A 13643-nucleotide genomic window follows, 5' to 3' on the forward strand; every position below is an offset into this window, starting at 1 on the left:
TACTTAATAATTATAATTATTATATTATTTATATAATAATTAATAATATTATATAAATAAATATTTTTAATATATAATTTTAATATATAATATAACATTATTATAATAAACATGAATATTATAATACCTGGCGATAAATTTAATTCCAAATTTATTACAACAAAATATAAATACGCTCTTGTTTATTTCTTTTCACTTTTTGTTTTTTCACTTTTTCACTTGTATTTTAAAATTATATAAATAATATTTTATACAATATTTCTGCATTTAAGTATAGATGTGTACTAACGATTATATGTTAGAGAAGAATAGTGAAACATCCCTCAGAACGCAGGATCAAAGTCGATGTTAAATTCTTGGAAAGATACATAGGGCCAAATTCGGTGGTATTCGAACGATGTCCAAACAGGAGATAAGGTCAGTGCGCACGAAATGAACACAGTAGACATAACGGCCCAATCTTCAGTCCCCATGCACCTTGCTTGCTTTTGCCTTCACATTGTTTTTCTGGCACAGTCAGTATCTATCTCGTCGCAGACTGTTACTGGACGCTTTAAGATACGTGAACGAAAAATAACAGTGGCAAGTTGATCATCTCCGGTACGATGCCTCGCAAATCATTATTTTTCATTGTGATATTATTCAGCTTTATTCTATATGTTGAAAACAAGGCGATTGAAAATCGAAATTTTCAATCTAATATTGCAAATAGTGCTTCGAGGATACAAGATCAAAACATAAATGAAAACTTCGACTCCGAGGTAATCAAAAGTGAACGCTCAAATAGGAAAATAAACCACACTACTTGTGTCGGAAATTGTAATGAACAAAAACAGAAATTTTTAAGTGAAAGCAAGCACATATGCCCTTATGAAAGTAAGGAATCGTGCTTAATATTCTCTTTGTCGAAAATTGCTAAAGTTCAAGTGGCTAATTTAAATCAGCCTTCGACGCATCACAGTTTAAAATCAAATATTTTTGACAGTGTGTCAAAAGATGCCAGAAATTCAAAAATAAACGAAGAAATAAAGGAGGAAGGGCAGTTCAGGCTCAATTTCATAAATCGAAACGAGGACAAATATTTCCAGAATTCTTCGGAGAAACAGATGAAATCATCGAACGTTCATTGTCGAGCAATTCATGATGTTTATATACCAGAAGTGAAGCAGAATTTACCAGCTTTTGCTTGTGTATTTGGAAATAATACGTTCATTTTGTCGAGTGAAAGATTTCTTCAAGATCGACGAACATATTTGGATATAAAGATTGAGGAAAATACATTTAAAAATATAAAATTTGCTCCGAAGATGTCCAGAACCAATGGATTTGACGTGGTATCTGCTCTGCTTATTTTAAATCGCATTAATAATAATTACAGGATAGAAATGCACAAAAATATTCCTAATGAAGGAAAAGTCGATCAGTCAGAAGAAAGCCGATAAGAGATTATCAAGAAATAATTGTGTTTCATAGAAGATTCAAATACCCGGTGATAATTTTGAATTCATTATCTTTTGTTAGGTAAACAATACATGTAAATATGATAATTGTAACTATATCAGTAACTATATATTTGTTGCAATTGAAAGGAAGTTAAACAATTTTATAATGTAATTGCAAATATTTCTCACGATTTTTTTTCTTCCAGTTCTGATGTATTGTTGTTAAAATATTTGATATAAATGTAATTCGAATTCAGCTCGCAGTCTATTTTATTTTGTATCCTATCTTTAAAATATCTTTATTCGAGCATAATAGGCATGACGTATTCTCGTAGATCGACAATGCATAGTACACAATATTGTAATTCGATTTGTAACACTTGACAATAAACATTTGAATCTTAAAATCCATTGGACAAGTTTTATCACATAATTCTACATTGTTCATATTGCTATAAATAAATCTCACTATAAATGCTATATTATCATCTTATCATCTTAAGTCCGATCATATTATCATCTTCACTTCGAATTTCCTAGATCGATTCTCTGTTCGTCCTTCTTCTGGTGTCGGTAACGTTTTTGATGAATGGGTTGTTTTTTGAACATTGGACGAAACATTCGAAAGTGGTTGTTCCTTGACAGGTGGTTTATCATTTATCGTGAGTTGAGTTGTCGGATGACTTTCTTCAGTAAGATGTTGCGCAAGATCCTTAGATATTGACGATGAATCGTCGGTGATGATTCGATCGTTCAATTTAGTTCCACTAGAAATTCGTTCGTTAGTTTCCTGATTCGATTTATCCAAAGTCGATGTTAAAAGATGCAAATTGGAATCGTGTATATTATCTAAATTTGTTATTCCTTCCCCGATATCAGTTCGTAAGTTTTCAAGATCTGCTTTTTCTTCTTCAGTTAATGGATTAACCTTAAAAATAAAATATTAATTTTGCCAATTGTACACACATTTGAATAATAGTTTTGAATTCGTTTTACTACAGAATGATAACTACTATATTTTAAATGAAATCGTTATAACTTATATTTTTCAAAATGAGGATTGTAAATTGCCCTTTGTAAATTTAACTTCAATTGCATATTTTATATTTACAGAATATTCACAAAGAAATCATATTTCGTTTTGCAATCTTCCGTATATATTTTACTAATTACAATAGAAAAGATATCGATACAGATTCGTAATTGTTCGTTAGCTACTAATTTATAATTTTCTTCTAATACTTCAGTGATAGGATTTACGAATATTTCTTACAACTGTATGTTCCGTTAGAACCGATATAATTTATTTCTTTCAAAAAGATTAATGGTTAGAAGTACTTTAATTTTTGTTTGTGTTCTGATTTCAGACGAAACCCACACATGACTTAGTATATGTAGCAATAACACGTTCGGCAATGTTGGTAATTATGAAGCGTGAAACATGAATTTTTTTAATATAGTTTTGACATATCCAGTTTGAGAAAGGAGCACTTCTAAACATTTCTTTTTTGATTGATTCTAGGAATATCTTTCTTGTTAGCATATATTAGACTTATGTCTTTCATGTACTCAAGAGTAATAACTTCCATCGATGCAAGTGTATAGATACAGTTTATGTGCCTAATCAATGTGTACATGTATGTATATACGTAATTTGTGATCAAAGGTTTACACGAATGAATTTTTGTTCAATTTTGTTTTTCAAGTTATTTGAGATGATCATTGAAGCATTAGTTTATCGCTATTAATGTATTATGATAGAATAAATGAAAAGAACAGACGATTTAATGAGTCATTGATCTCTCCCTAAGATTTAACCATTTACGCAGGTGTCAGGTGAAAATATATAGGATATAAAAGCAATTACTACGATTAATCGAACTGGCGGTAATATTTTTTCCGCACTCTCGCATCATCCGTTGTTAATGTGCATATTACCATCATGAAGCAATATCCATTTTTGGTAAGAAAAGTGTTAGAAATTAATCAATATTATATGATTTAGAAAAAGAGCAATTATGTTTTTTGGTGTTTTCCTGATTTATATTTTAACAACATGAAAAACATACGAAATAAATGAGATTCATACTTTAACCACAGGTTTTGAAGCAATTATTTTCTTTACGTGTTTCTCTCGATGTCTTTTTACATCGCCCTCTGTTAATTTGCTATTCTTTTCATCTTTAGGATTAAAAGGACTGCTCATTTGTCTAATTTTTACAGGGTGAACGTTGTACTTATTAATTTCGCCTTCCTCAAGAATAATAGCCGGAAAATCAGAAGTATTATCTAAATCGGTTTTCTGTAACAACAATTAAAGGAAAGATTTTGACATTTTACGAATTTACATTCAAATATCGCGATTGCCATCGCATTGCAACGAGTGAAATAAAAAGCTGGAATTATTTAAAAAAGTAACTTGTGTTGTAGTAACTTTTCGATACTACAGTTGTGCTTATTAATTTCGACCAATAAAGAAGAATTAGTTCGTAAAATGCTATTAACTATTACAATCATAATTCTCTTTTTACAAATTTTTATTGTTTATCGTTAAATTATTCAAGTGGATTAGTCACCTTGGATAAGCTTGGTCCTTCGTGAAACGCCTCGGCTAAGGCAGGATTTATTTCCTCCAATGGTTGATCACCATGCCGTATATAAACCGGAATATAGCCTGGGATGACAGGTAATACTTGGAGTGGATAGGAATCTAGAAGAAATTAGGATCGAATGAAAAACCAAAAGTAAATTGATATCGGAATGAAGCAAGTTGTAGATTTTGACAAACGATAATTTATAATACTATAATGCGATATGACAGCGTGCACTAGTCTTGTATTACAAAAAATACTCGCGCGTGTCATGCATGTGTAATTTATTTTTTATAATTGCGAATCACATTGTATTATTGATAATTGATAAACGACATACGTATAGTTATTTTTGAGTATTATATGAAATAGGAAACCCGTGGGCAAATTGTACCAATCAAAATAAGCAAATATTTTGCGCAAAATATAAACTCCGATCCGTCATAGTTTACCAAGGACGAACGATATTTAAACAAATATTCAACACACTTTTGCCCGCTATTAGCTATTTCGTCTATACACTTGCTTCCCATGATATCGATGAATTCCATTAATCATTTGATCGCTACTCGAATCACAAATATCCCGAAGGCACACAAACAACTTAACACTTGTTCCCGTAACAATTTATAATAAGCACCATGTAGATTTGAATACACGATTGGTTCACGCGGGAATTTCAAAAATTCCTTCTACTCACGGACATAAGCAATCGAGAGAGATATTAGAAACACAAGATTGTAGACGGTCCTGGTACCACGCATCATCTCAGCAGCCTGCATCTTTGAACGGTACTAAGCCCCTGGAGCACGGGGCTCTCTCCTTTATATCTACGTTCCCCTCTACCCCTTCGGTCTGTACTACCGAGAGGCCCCTCGGGGTTAACGCCGTTCCGTTAATATCGGAGCAAAAAGTCAAATCTTCCTTCACTTTCGGCAATCGAGACGACCTAACAACGAAGCCTATTCGGACATTCTCTTGCTGCTTTCTAGGAAATTCACCGGTATATAGAACCGGGTTTTGTAACTTAACCGCATTCGTTTTTATCCTCTTACTAGGATTTTGTTTCATTGAACAAGAGACTAATAGGCTGAGCTGCGTGTTCCACAAAAATAGTATGCCGTCGTTGAACATCAAAAAATTCGATCGCTTGAAAATAAATTAACGAACGTTAATCATTCGTCCATCAAGAGTGCTTTTTTGTAAACATTTAAAAAGGTATGTTATAATTTGGTAGCTGCGATTTTTTTCTAATAATCTGTCGAAGTTTCGTGTTCTATGCGCTTGAAACATTTTTTAGAAATGGAAAAGACGAAAAGTTCAAACGTAGGATTGTTGGTTAAAGGAGAAGGTTGAAGAAACCTTCGTGCGCTCTTTCGCTCGCGAAATGTGCTGCTGTTAAGAATAGATTCGATCTCTTCGCGCAGGTAATCGTACCCCGCAAGACTGCCAGAGATCTTCGACCTTGAGTCTTCTTCTTCCTGATCGTTCAAGTGAGTCCGATTCGAAGATCGATAGTGCGTAAATCTTACGAATCGAAGGCCAATATTGATCGACGTGTGATAAGTATTAATAAATTGCAATCGTAGATTCGTTTGATGAAACTTGTTTATGAAATCTACATACATATTTCTTGCGTACTTTTATTTTTAAATTTTTCTATGTTTCAGGTAGCATTATATTTATAGGAACATATATTTATCATAATAGTTATTTAACTCTTTTCTAATAAAATTCCTTACTTAAAGAATGACTTGTTCGTAACTTTCCTTCTATTTTCATAGTTAATAATAGAAATAAGCGAAAATAAATACAAGTATGTACTATACACGTATGTATATTATACAGAGATTTATACTTACACATAATATATTTTACTTTACAGGAAATTATAATCTTGATATCAAAGTAAGAAAAAAGAAAAAAGGATGGTCAAGTGAACAGTTTTGTCAAGCAGGACATTTTAAATACCAAATATCAGTTACTTAGATACTATTCGAGATATTAAGGTTTGCTTAACAAGTGTTTAGATTCGTAGCTACCGTTAGCTTATTGCTTTTTTGTCTGAGTGCTGAGTAAACTTTTTTTTATATTACCAGACCACCTTTTCGTCCTTTAATTAATCCGTTATTAACAATACCTATACAAACTTACATATATATAATTTTTTCTTTTTAGAAGTCATCGTTTCACAGAGATCCTGTATTGTTTAAGCTGTTTCTTTTTTCAAAAATTCTAGTTACGTTTGATTATAGCGTACATTAATTAAATATTACAATTAATTAAAATATACTATAGGAAAATCATGGATACACAATAAACTTGGAATTTTGAATTACATGTATGGCTGAAAAGGTAGTATTTACACTACTATCAAACCATAGAATAGAAGTATCAATATTCTACTATAAATATTATTATTAGGAGAATCGTAACTCAGATAATTATGAAACCTAGCAATTAGTTGATTGTGAAATATAGCTATAATTTAGCAGTATTTATTATAATCATATATCGTTTTTCTATAAACTTTAAGGCTACTTTTAAGATTCTGGAAAATTTTACTTGAGCTCGTGCATACTATAAAGTATAATTCTTAATCTCAAATGTCACAATTACAAGAAATTATATAGTAGTTCTATTAACCCCTTTTTGTTTACAATAGATTTTAGCACAAGAAATCCTATGATAATTCCCTGTAAAAAATGACGCTTTTAAAATAAAATTTCAATCGTTTAAATATCAGAAAAAATTAAGTTCTTATTTACGTCAGGTAATTATTGCTAACATTGTATATAACCAAATATTGATACATCTAATTTTCGTATAAAATCGAGTTGTGTTTTTATGCGGAACATTAAGCTATGTATGGTGCTAACTTGTTGTTCGTATATTTATTCTTATATTTTACTTCATTCGATAAAATTGTATACAATCATGCGATATGATTCTAAAAATAAACTGCTTTTTAATTTTAGTGCTATCTTATTGTGACGATTAAGCCCCAGGGCAACAATATATCCTGAACGAAAGGTCAGGATCACCACTCAATGTACAAAGACTCGCATGTCCACCTTAAGTAAACTCTTTCTATGGCAACATATGCATGATAACAATTATAGATACCACCCGTATATATACCACTTTCTAGTTTATTTTTATGATGAATTTTACAACACATACATTAGCAATTATACTTCCGTACATTCAAAGTAAAAAGAAAAGTCACAACTAAACTGATACCTCATGAGGTATTGAATCTTTCCTAATATCGTTTTGTACAAAAAGCAATAGTCATATTGATACTGACTGCCTTAAGAAATGTTTTTCCTTTGTACCATAGTTCAACTTTGTTAAAATCGCTATCAAAATAGAGGTAGAGTGGTTTATTCACGATCGATGTTATGACAAGGAAGATTAGTCTATGTAACTCAACGTTCCTTAGCAATTAATGGATTTGCGAAGACTGGATTATTAAAAAGTTGCGTCACTTTCCATTTTACAATGCTCGTAAGTATGTACCAGTCAGCGCGAGTAACGTGTATCATCATCGATCGACGTCCCCTTTTCCGCTCGTACGTGTCGAAGAAGGGCGTAAGTGATGAGCTGCTACTAAGCGCTATATTGCCGGATGTATATGCGTGCATAATCTCGCGTATTGACACAGTTAGAATTCTGGTTTAGTGGGTCGTTCGTATTAGCTCTTCACATTATTTTCGGAAAAAAATTGTATTGCCTACGAAATTTTTTTGTAACGTATTTTTGTAGTGGAAGTTACTTACCTCGTATTAAACCAGCGATAAAGAATATTCCTATAGAAAACCGGTTTCGTATAAATGCTACCTGTCGTTTAAATGATAATTATATATTAAACATATTATTTAATTTTCGACTAATCCCTCGTAAATTGATTAGAAAATTTGATACTTTTACCTGAGAATATATCTATGAGAAAAATGATATCTTAAACGTAGAGTTGAAAAATATAAACGCGAAAAATATTAAGTAAAATTCGAGTAAAGATAGATAGGAAGAAATAGATGTTCGAACAGGTGTCTACAATAGGAATGAATCATCGATTCTTCGCATGTTTTCAAATCAAATGAAATTAATTCGGCCATCGCATATTAATTTTCGTGTCAAACGTGTATTGTGAAATGTGGCACGACTACTTCGGTTACAATTGGCAAGCAGAAGCATATTGACAATTCTTACTATACTGTAGAATCAGGCGGAGTTGTTATATAAAAATGTATTATCGATTCCTTGCAAATCGAAACGACGTTTTTCGAAAGAACTGTTTTAACTTTTTATGGACGCCGTTGTGCGAACTGGATGCGATTCCTCTCACGAAAAGGAACATCTTCATGAGAATGTGTACGGTTCTAGCGGTTAGACTTTTCTATGTATATTCCAGCTGGATGCAACCGGTTTCGTTTTACGACCCTAAAAACTGCTGAGGATTAAATTAAAGCCTTGTCGTTTTGCAATCATCAACAAACTTAAGTAACCCTGGTCCCAGTCGCATAAAAGGGAAATTGACGTTTTATAAAAACTCCCGTCATCGATCTAACAATATTTCACTTTGTACAACTTGCATCTTATCTCGTGTGCAATTATTATCGGGACGTTTACAAAATAATACAACATGAAATGGTACCAGTTTAGCATTTAGATTGCTGATGTCTGCGTTATACGAGAACATTGAAAGTCTGGCGACAGTTATATAAATCGTCGTGTATATTACGTCGTCTGTAGAAGATTCTGACCGAAAGGTAGAATGCTATTCCTATTGATATACGCCAGTAATAATATAATTTATGAAATCTGTTGCTTTAGGTGACTACCACTTGAATCGCAAAGATTACATATTAATCATAGAAACGCAACATTGCAAAAAATAGTCTACGTATATGACTTCGAAAATAATAATTCCAACTTTCATTTTGGACAATTCCATTTTCTATTTATTCCATTTTCTATTATATTGTATAAATTTCTGACATATAACTCAGCTATATAGTTATACATATATATTACTCACTGGTGTTACAGGTTTAAGGAATATATATATATATATACATTCCTTTCCTTAAACCTGTAATAGCAGTGAGTAATACCGATGATTCATGATTAAAAGAATATTTCTACGTTATTAAGATAATTTTGATCCCATTTCTGATTTGATATGTTTCAGATTTTTAAAGATATTTTTCATAAGTATTGCAAAAAAAAAAAATAAAATAACAACGTGTTTGTAACTGTAAACGCGGCTTTTGTTTTTCCAACAAGACAGTTATTTAAAATCATTAGTCAATGGTATACTTAACTAATGAATCATTAATCAATATTATACTTGGCTAATGACTTGTCAATGAAAACGTTTGTCTACAATATGTAAATATCGTATTTAAATAATATACAAAAGGAAAAAGAGGATGATTAAACTGATTTAAGTCAAGGTTTTTCCACGTTTACCTATTATTTATGCGTCAGGATTATGCATGTATAATCATCAAATCACGCTAGCGTTAACTATGATTTTTAGTGTTTACTACTGTTTCATTATCGCCAGAAAAAAATCATCGAAATAACAGGCTATAAAGTGGGTCAGCAGTATTCCTGTCTATTTCGACGCACCACATAACTTCATCGATTTAACGAAAAACAACTACTCTTACAAATGACTGAATTTATCGTCTCGATACTGTAATGCGTAAAAATCAGAACGAATTCAACACGCACGTTTCGAAGACCGGCTCATCATCTAGATAAATTATTCATGCAAGGAATCATGGAAGTGTAACAGTGAAACTGCAAGGTGCAGCTCTCACAGAAAGCAATTAATCACACGTTTACTGGATCCAGTCAACTATACTTTAAACTAATTTTCGTTCCCGTTTAATAAATTAAAAATATGATCAGTTCTTATGTTTTTGGCTCGTGATTTAGTCACTTAATATTGATGTAATATTTTAGTTAGTAGATATTAATCATGAAACACTATAATGAAATATTACTATACTTTCTTATAAGTACCTACCAGTTATTGACCACTACTGTTTCTATGACCATCACTACAGTAATTTGCTTCTTTATAACGCAAAATATGGGATGTTATATAAATACATGTAATTAATTGTATAAATTTTGATACTGTTTGAAATTTAAACGTTCGTGTTATATCTTACGCATACTTTCATGCTGGTATTGTTGACAGTCCAAATTAAATTCTACAATATTTCAAAAATTACAAATAATTAATATGTAGAATTTGTCATTTATTAAAATAAGAACATTATTAACGATATAAAAATAAGAATTAATGCTTATATAATATTAATGCCTATATAAAATTTCATTTGAATTATTGTATATCTCAAACTTTTGTTTTAAAAACGATTATTACTGTAGCAAACGAAATTTCATTTCAAGTTTATAATAAATAAAACTCTGTTTCTCTTTACGTAAATTACTGATAACATTTATCACGAAATAATGAAACTGAAATTTTGTATTAATTTTATCACTAATAATTACTATAAAATATTGATTTTTTAAATACTAACTGATTTAACGTAATTTAATTATTAATGAGAGTATGAATTATAAAAATAAATTCTTCTTGTGCGAGGGAATAATTTTATTTGATTCGATTATTGAGATGTTATTTGAACTATTTTACAATTCTGTGGATGTACACATAAATTTACAAGTAAATTGTAACGTACGATTATTTTAATAAATTTCAATATTTAAAAAACAGAGATGTGTGTGTTGAGAACTGGAAATAGCAGTAAAGCACAGAAAGATTTTTATTTCTGTGACGCAACGTGTACAAAATTTTGATACAGGTAACGTTGTTTTCGAACAGATCGAAGGAGAAACCGAGGTCTGATTATTTCACTGGTCGGAGTAAGTTTTTACGATTTGCCCCTTGTTCGCCCAGTTTTTCCTCATTGCACTCCTCGTCCAGAAGACCTCGAGGGCCGTTTGCCGTCGGCGACGGTCAACGACCGGAAAATACTTGCAGATCATGAAGAAGAAAATGCTGAAGAAGAAGACTGGCAAAGCACTACTCATGATTGAGACTTTGATGGAAGTCACTAGGTATTCAACGACCTGCAGACCCACATTTTCACTTCGCTTCTTATGAAGTCCTGTTGGATCTCTACTAATATGATAATTAAGTGTATTTTAAGTTCGAAATTTTTTACATCATTCAAAATTTGATATAACTTATTTACGAACTGATTGTATGATTTCAATCAATGCGATCGATCAGTTTCAATGATTTTTGTTGTAAAATTGCACGTACGAATTGTATGTACTTTAATGTATTTTAAGAATTTGTGCTGTTTCCGTTTTTATTGATGACAATTATGCAGCGGTGAATTTAAAATATAAATCTCAGAGTTGAAACGCATTATAATTAGAATATCAGTGTTTAGGTATTTATAAATGGAATAAATATTACGCAACGCTATAGTTAATCGACTAAGAGAAATATCATACAAATTAAATTGATACATATAGAATTATGAATGTAACTTAGAAGGAAAGCGACATTTAAGAAACAAATACTTGTAGCTCGTAACATAAGATGTTTAAAGAGAAAATAAACATAATTAGGATCTAAACGAAAAATCCTTTGTAAGAAATGCAATAATTTTAAATAAAGCTGTGCAACAAATTATATAATAACCATACAATAACTCTGTAATAATTTTCAATATCAAAATATTTGATATTGTTTGATTATTATTTCACATATCAATATTTTACAAAATGTATATGATAGTTCATCGATTAAGCTATAGATAAATAAGAAGCGCTATAACTTTTAAAGGACAGGCTACAAAATAATAAATCGCAATTTTTTAGCGCAAATAGTAACATCATTCAGTCTGCATGATATACAAATATATAAATAACATATTAAAGTACGGTTTAGTGAATTTAATTTAATTTCTTCTTACTTTTTCTCAATTGCTATTATAATAAATATGCGAAAAAAATAAATGTAGTTAAATAGAAACCTTCAGATTTATCGCTTGATAGATACATTAACTATAGAAAAGTGAAAACAAAACGTCCATACAATAAATGCAGTTATTTACATTTGCTACTTCGAGTAATGTATTACCTGATTCTTCGGGGAATCTTATCCAATGCATACTAGGAATTTGAAATATCGATGAAAATCTAAAGATAAATTACAATACTTATATGAATAAATAATTCATGAAATTTTAATTCTTTATTATTTCATACTAATTCGTTTACCAGTCGTAATTTATATTATATTACAGAATCACACAAAAAATCTGTTCTACCAAACTTACCAAACTTTCGTTTCATTTATACGGTAATTGTTTCCTTATATTGCTACGTAATTGTTGTATTTAATGCTGCTGTAATTTTTGAACCCGTTACTTATTCTGTTCTTTCTTCATGCTCGCAATACTTACGTTTTCTAAATTAGTTTATGGAAATAATACACTGCACGTTGAAAACGAAAGCAGACTTAAAATTTCATGAACAGTTAACATGGTACATTTTTTTTTTTTTATTTTTGTACTATCGAAACACGTTCGACGTTTCTGGACGTATAGATCAAATAAATTTTTGTTTATTTTCATACTAATGTTCGATGAGGTAAATAATGAGAAAGCGTGTGATCACAACTTGAAACTACGGATACGGATCACGTATTCGCAGCAGCACGGAACCTATCACCTAGTCTCGGAGATTTGACTTCGTTTCGGCGCGGATTTCGTTCCGCACGCGCGCGCGTGCTCATTCCTTCCTGACAGTCTTGGAAAAATAGAGAAAAGAATCGAAACCTTACCGTTATGTTCACCCAACTCGCGCCATAATTACAGCATGGACTTGCTACTTGCAAGATGTATACAACCATAGCCAGCGATATAATGTGCACAGTTTAGACCATGCCACAGTAACAGCACGCTCGTTTCTTTTAGTAATTACATGAAATTGAATCGTGCCTATCTATCAACGTTCGACGCGTGTAATTATTCATCTCTGTTTTACCTTGCGTGTGACATTAATTATCGCCGTGCAAATGTATATTGCATGCTTAGTACTGAAATAGCTATCTAGATGTTAATGTCACTCCTTTAGAAACTATAGCGTGTCGCTAATGTCTTGATTATCGAACGTATTATATCATCAATTGCAACGAATTGTGAACTATTAACCAAGTGTTTATTAATATTTGTGTTTATTAATTATTGAGTAATATAAAGATGCAATTTTTCAAAATACCGTTTCTTCATAGAAGAAAATTATCATTTAAGAGACGTAAAAATTTGTAACACGGTATAAGAGTCGGTATAAAAATCGTACAGGAGCTGGACGAAGAAGAAGTAGTAAATTATCTTTTTTTCTTTTATATTGGTCAAATTTTTAAATAATCTATCGCATTTATATTAAATCTATCAAAGCAAACTAGCGAAGATATAATTTTCTCATTCATAATTTTCTTTAATGCAACATATGTAAAAGAACAAATAAGTACAAGTACGTAAGGACGTGCATGGCGCCCGCATTTTGAGCAAACGAAAACGAATAGTTCGCGTGTAAATGA

General features: G+C 31.0%; 2 protein-coding genes across 3 annotated transcripts; one reads left to right on the forward strand and one right to left on the reverse strand.

Annotated features, from left to right (window-relative positions):
• Positions 1-205: 205 nt before the first annotated feature.
• Positions 206-1616, forward strand: LOC117243470. 2 transcript variants are annotated; one of them, XM_033510982.1, is made up of 3 exons: positions 206-246; positions 281-417; positions 986-1616. In XM_033510982.1, the coding sequence occupies exons 2-3, from the start codon at positions 398-400 to the stop codon at positions 1440-1442; spliced, it is 477 nt and encodes a 158-aa protein (XP_033366873.1). In that variant the 5' UTR covers positions 206-246; positions 281-397; the 3' UTR covers positions 1443-1616. The 2 variants fall into 2 exon arrangements, with proteins under 2 accessions (XP_033366873.1, XP_033366872.1); XM_033510981.1 differs by lacking the exon at positions 206-246 and having other exon boundaries at positions 282-1334; positions 1411-1616.
• A 213-nt stretch (positions 1617-1829) lies between these two features.
• On the reverse strand, positions 1830-4855 carry LOC117243469. Its single transcript, XM_033510979.1, has 4 exons — positions 4734-4855; positions 4019-4152; positions 3532-3744; positions 1830-2370 (listed from the first exon to the last, which is right to left on the reverse strand). The coding sequence occupies exons 1-4, from the start codon at positions 4813-4815 to the stop codon at positions 1951-1953; spliced, it is 849 nt and encodes a 282-aa protein (XP_033366870.1). The 5' UTR covers positions 4816-4855; the 3' UTR covers positions 1830-1950.
• Positions 4856-13643: the final 8788 nt, after the last annotated feature.

Source organism: Bombus vosnesenskii, unplaced genomic scaffold (genome assembly GCF_011952255.1).
Source record: "Bombus vosnesenskii isolate JDL3184/JDL3185 unplaced genomic scaffold, Bvos_JDL3184-5_v1.1 scf7180000013266, whole genome shotgun sequence".
In the NCBI taxonomy this organism is placed as follows: domain Eukaryota; kingdom Metazoa; phylum Arthropoda; class Insecta; order Hymenoptera; family Apidae; genus Bombus; species Bombus vosnesenskii.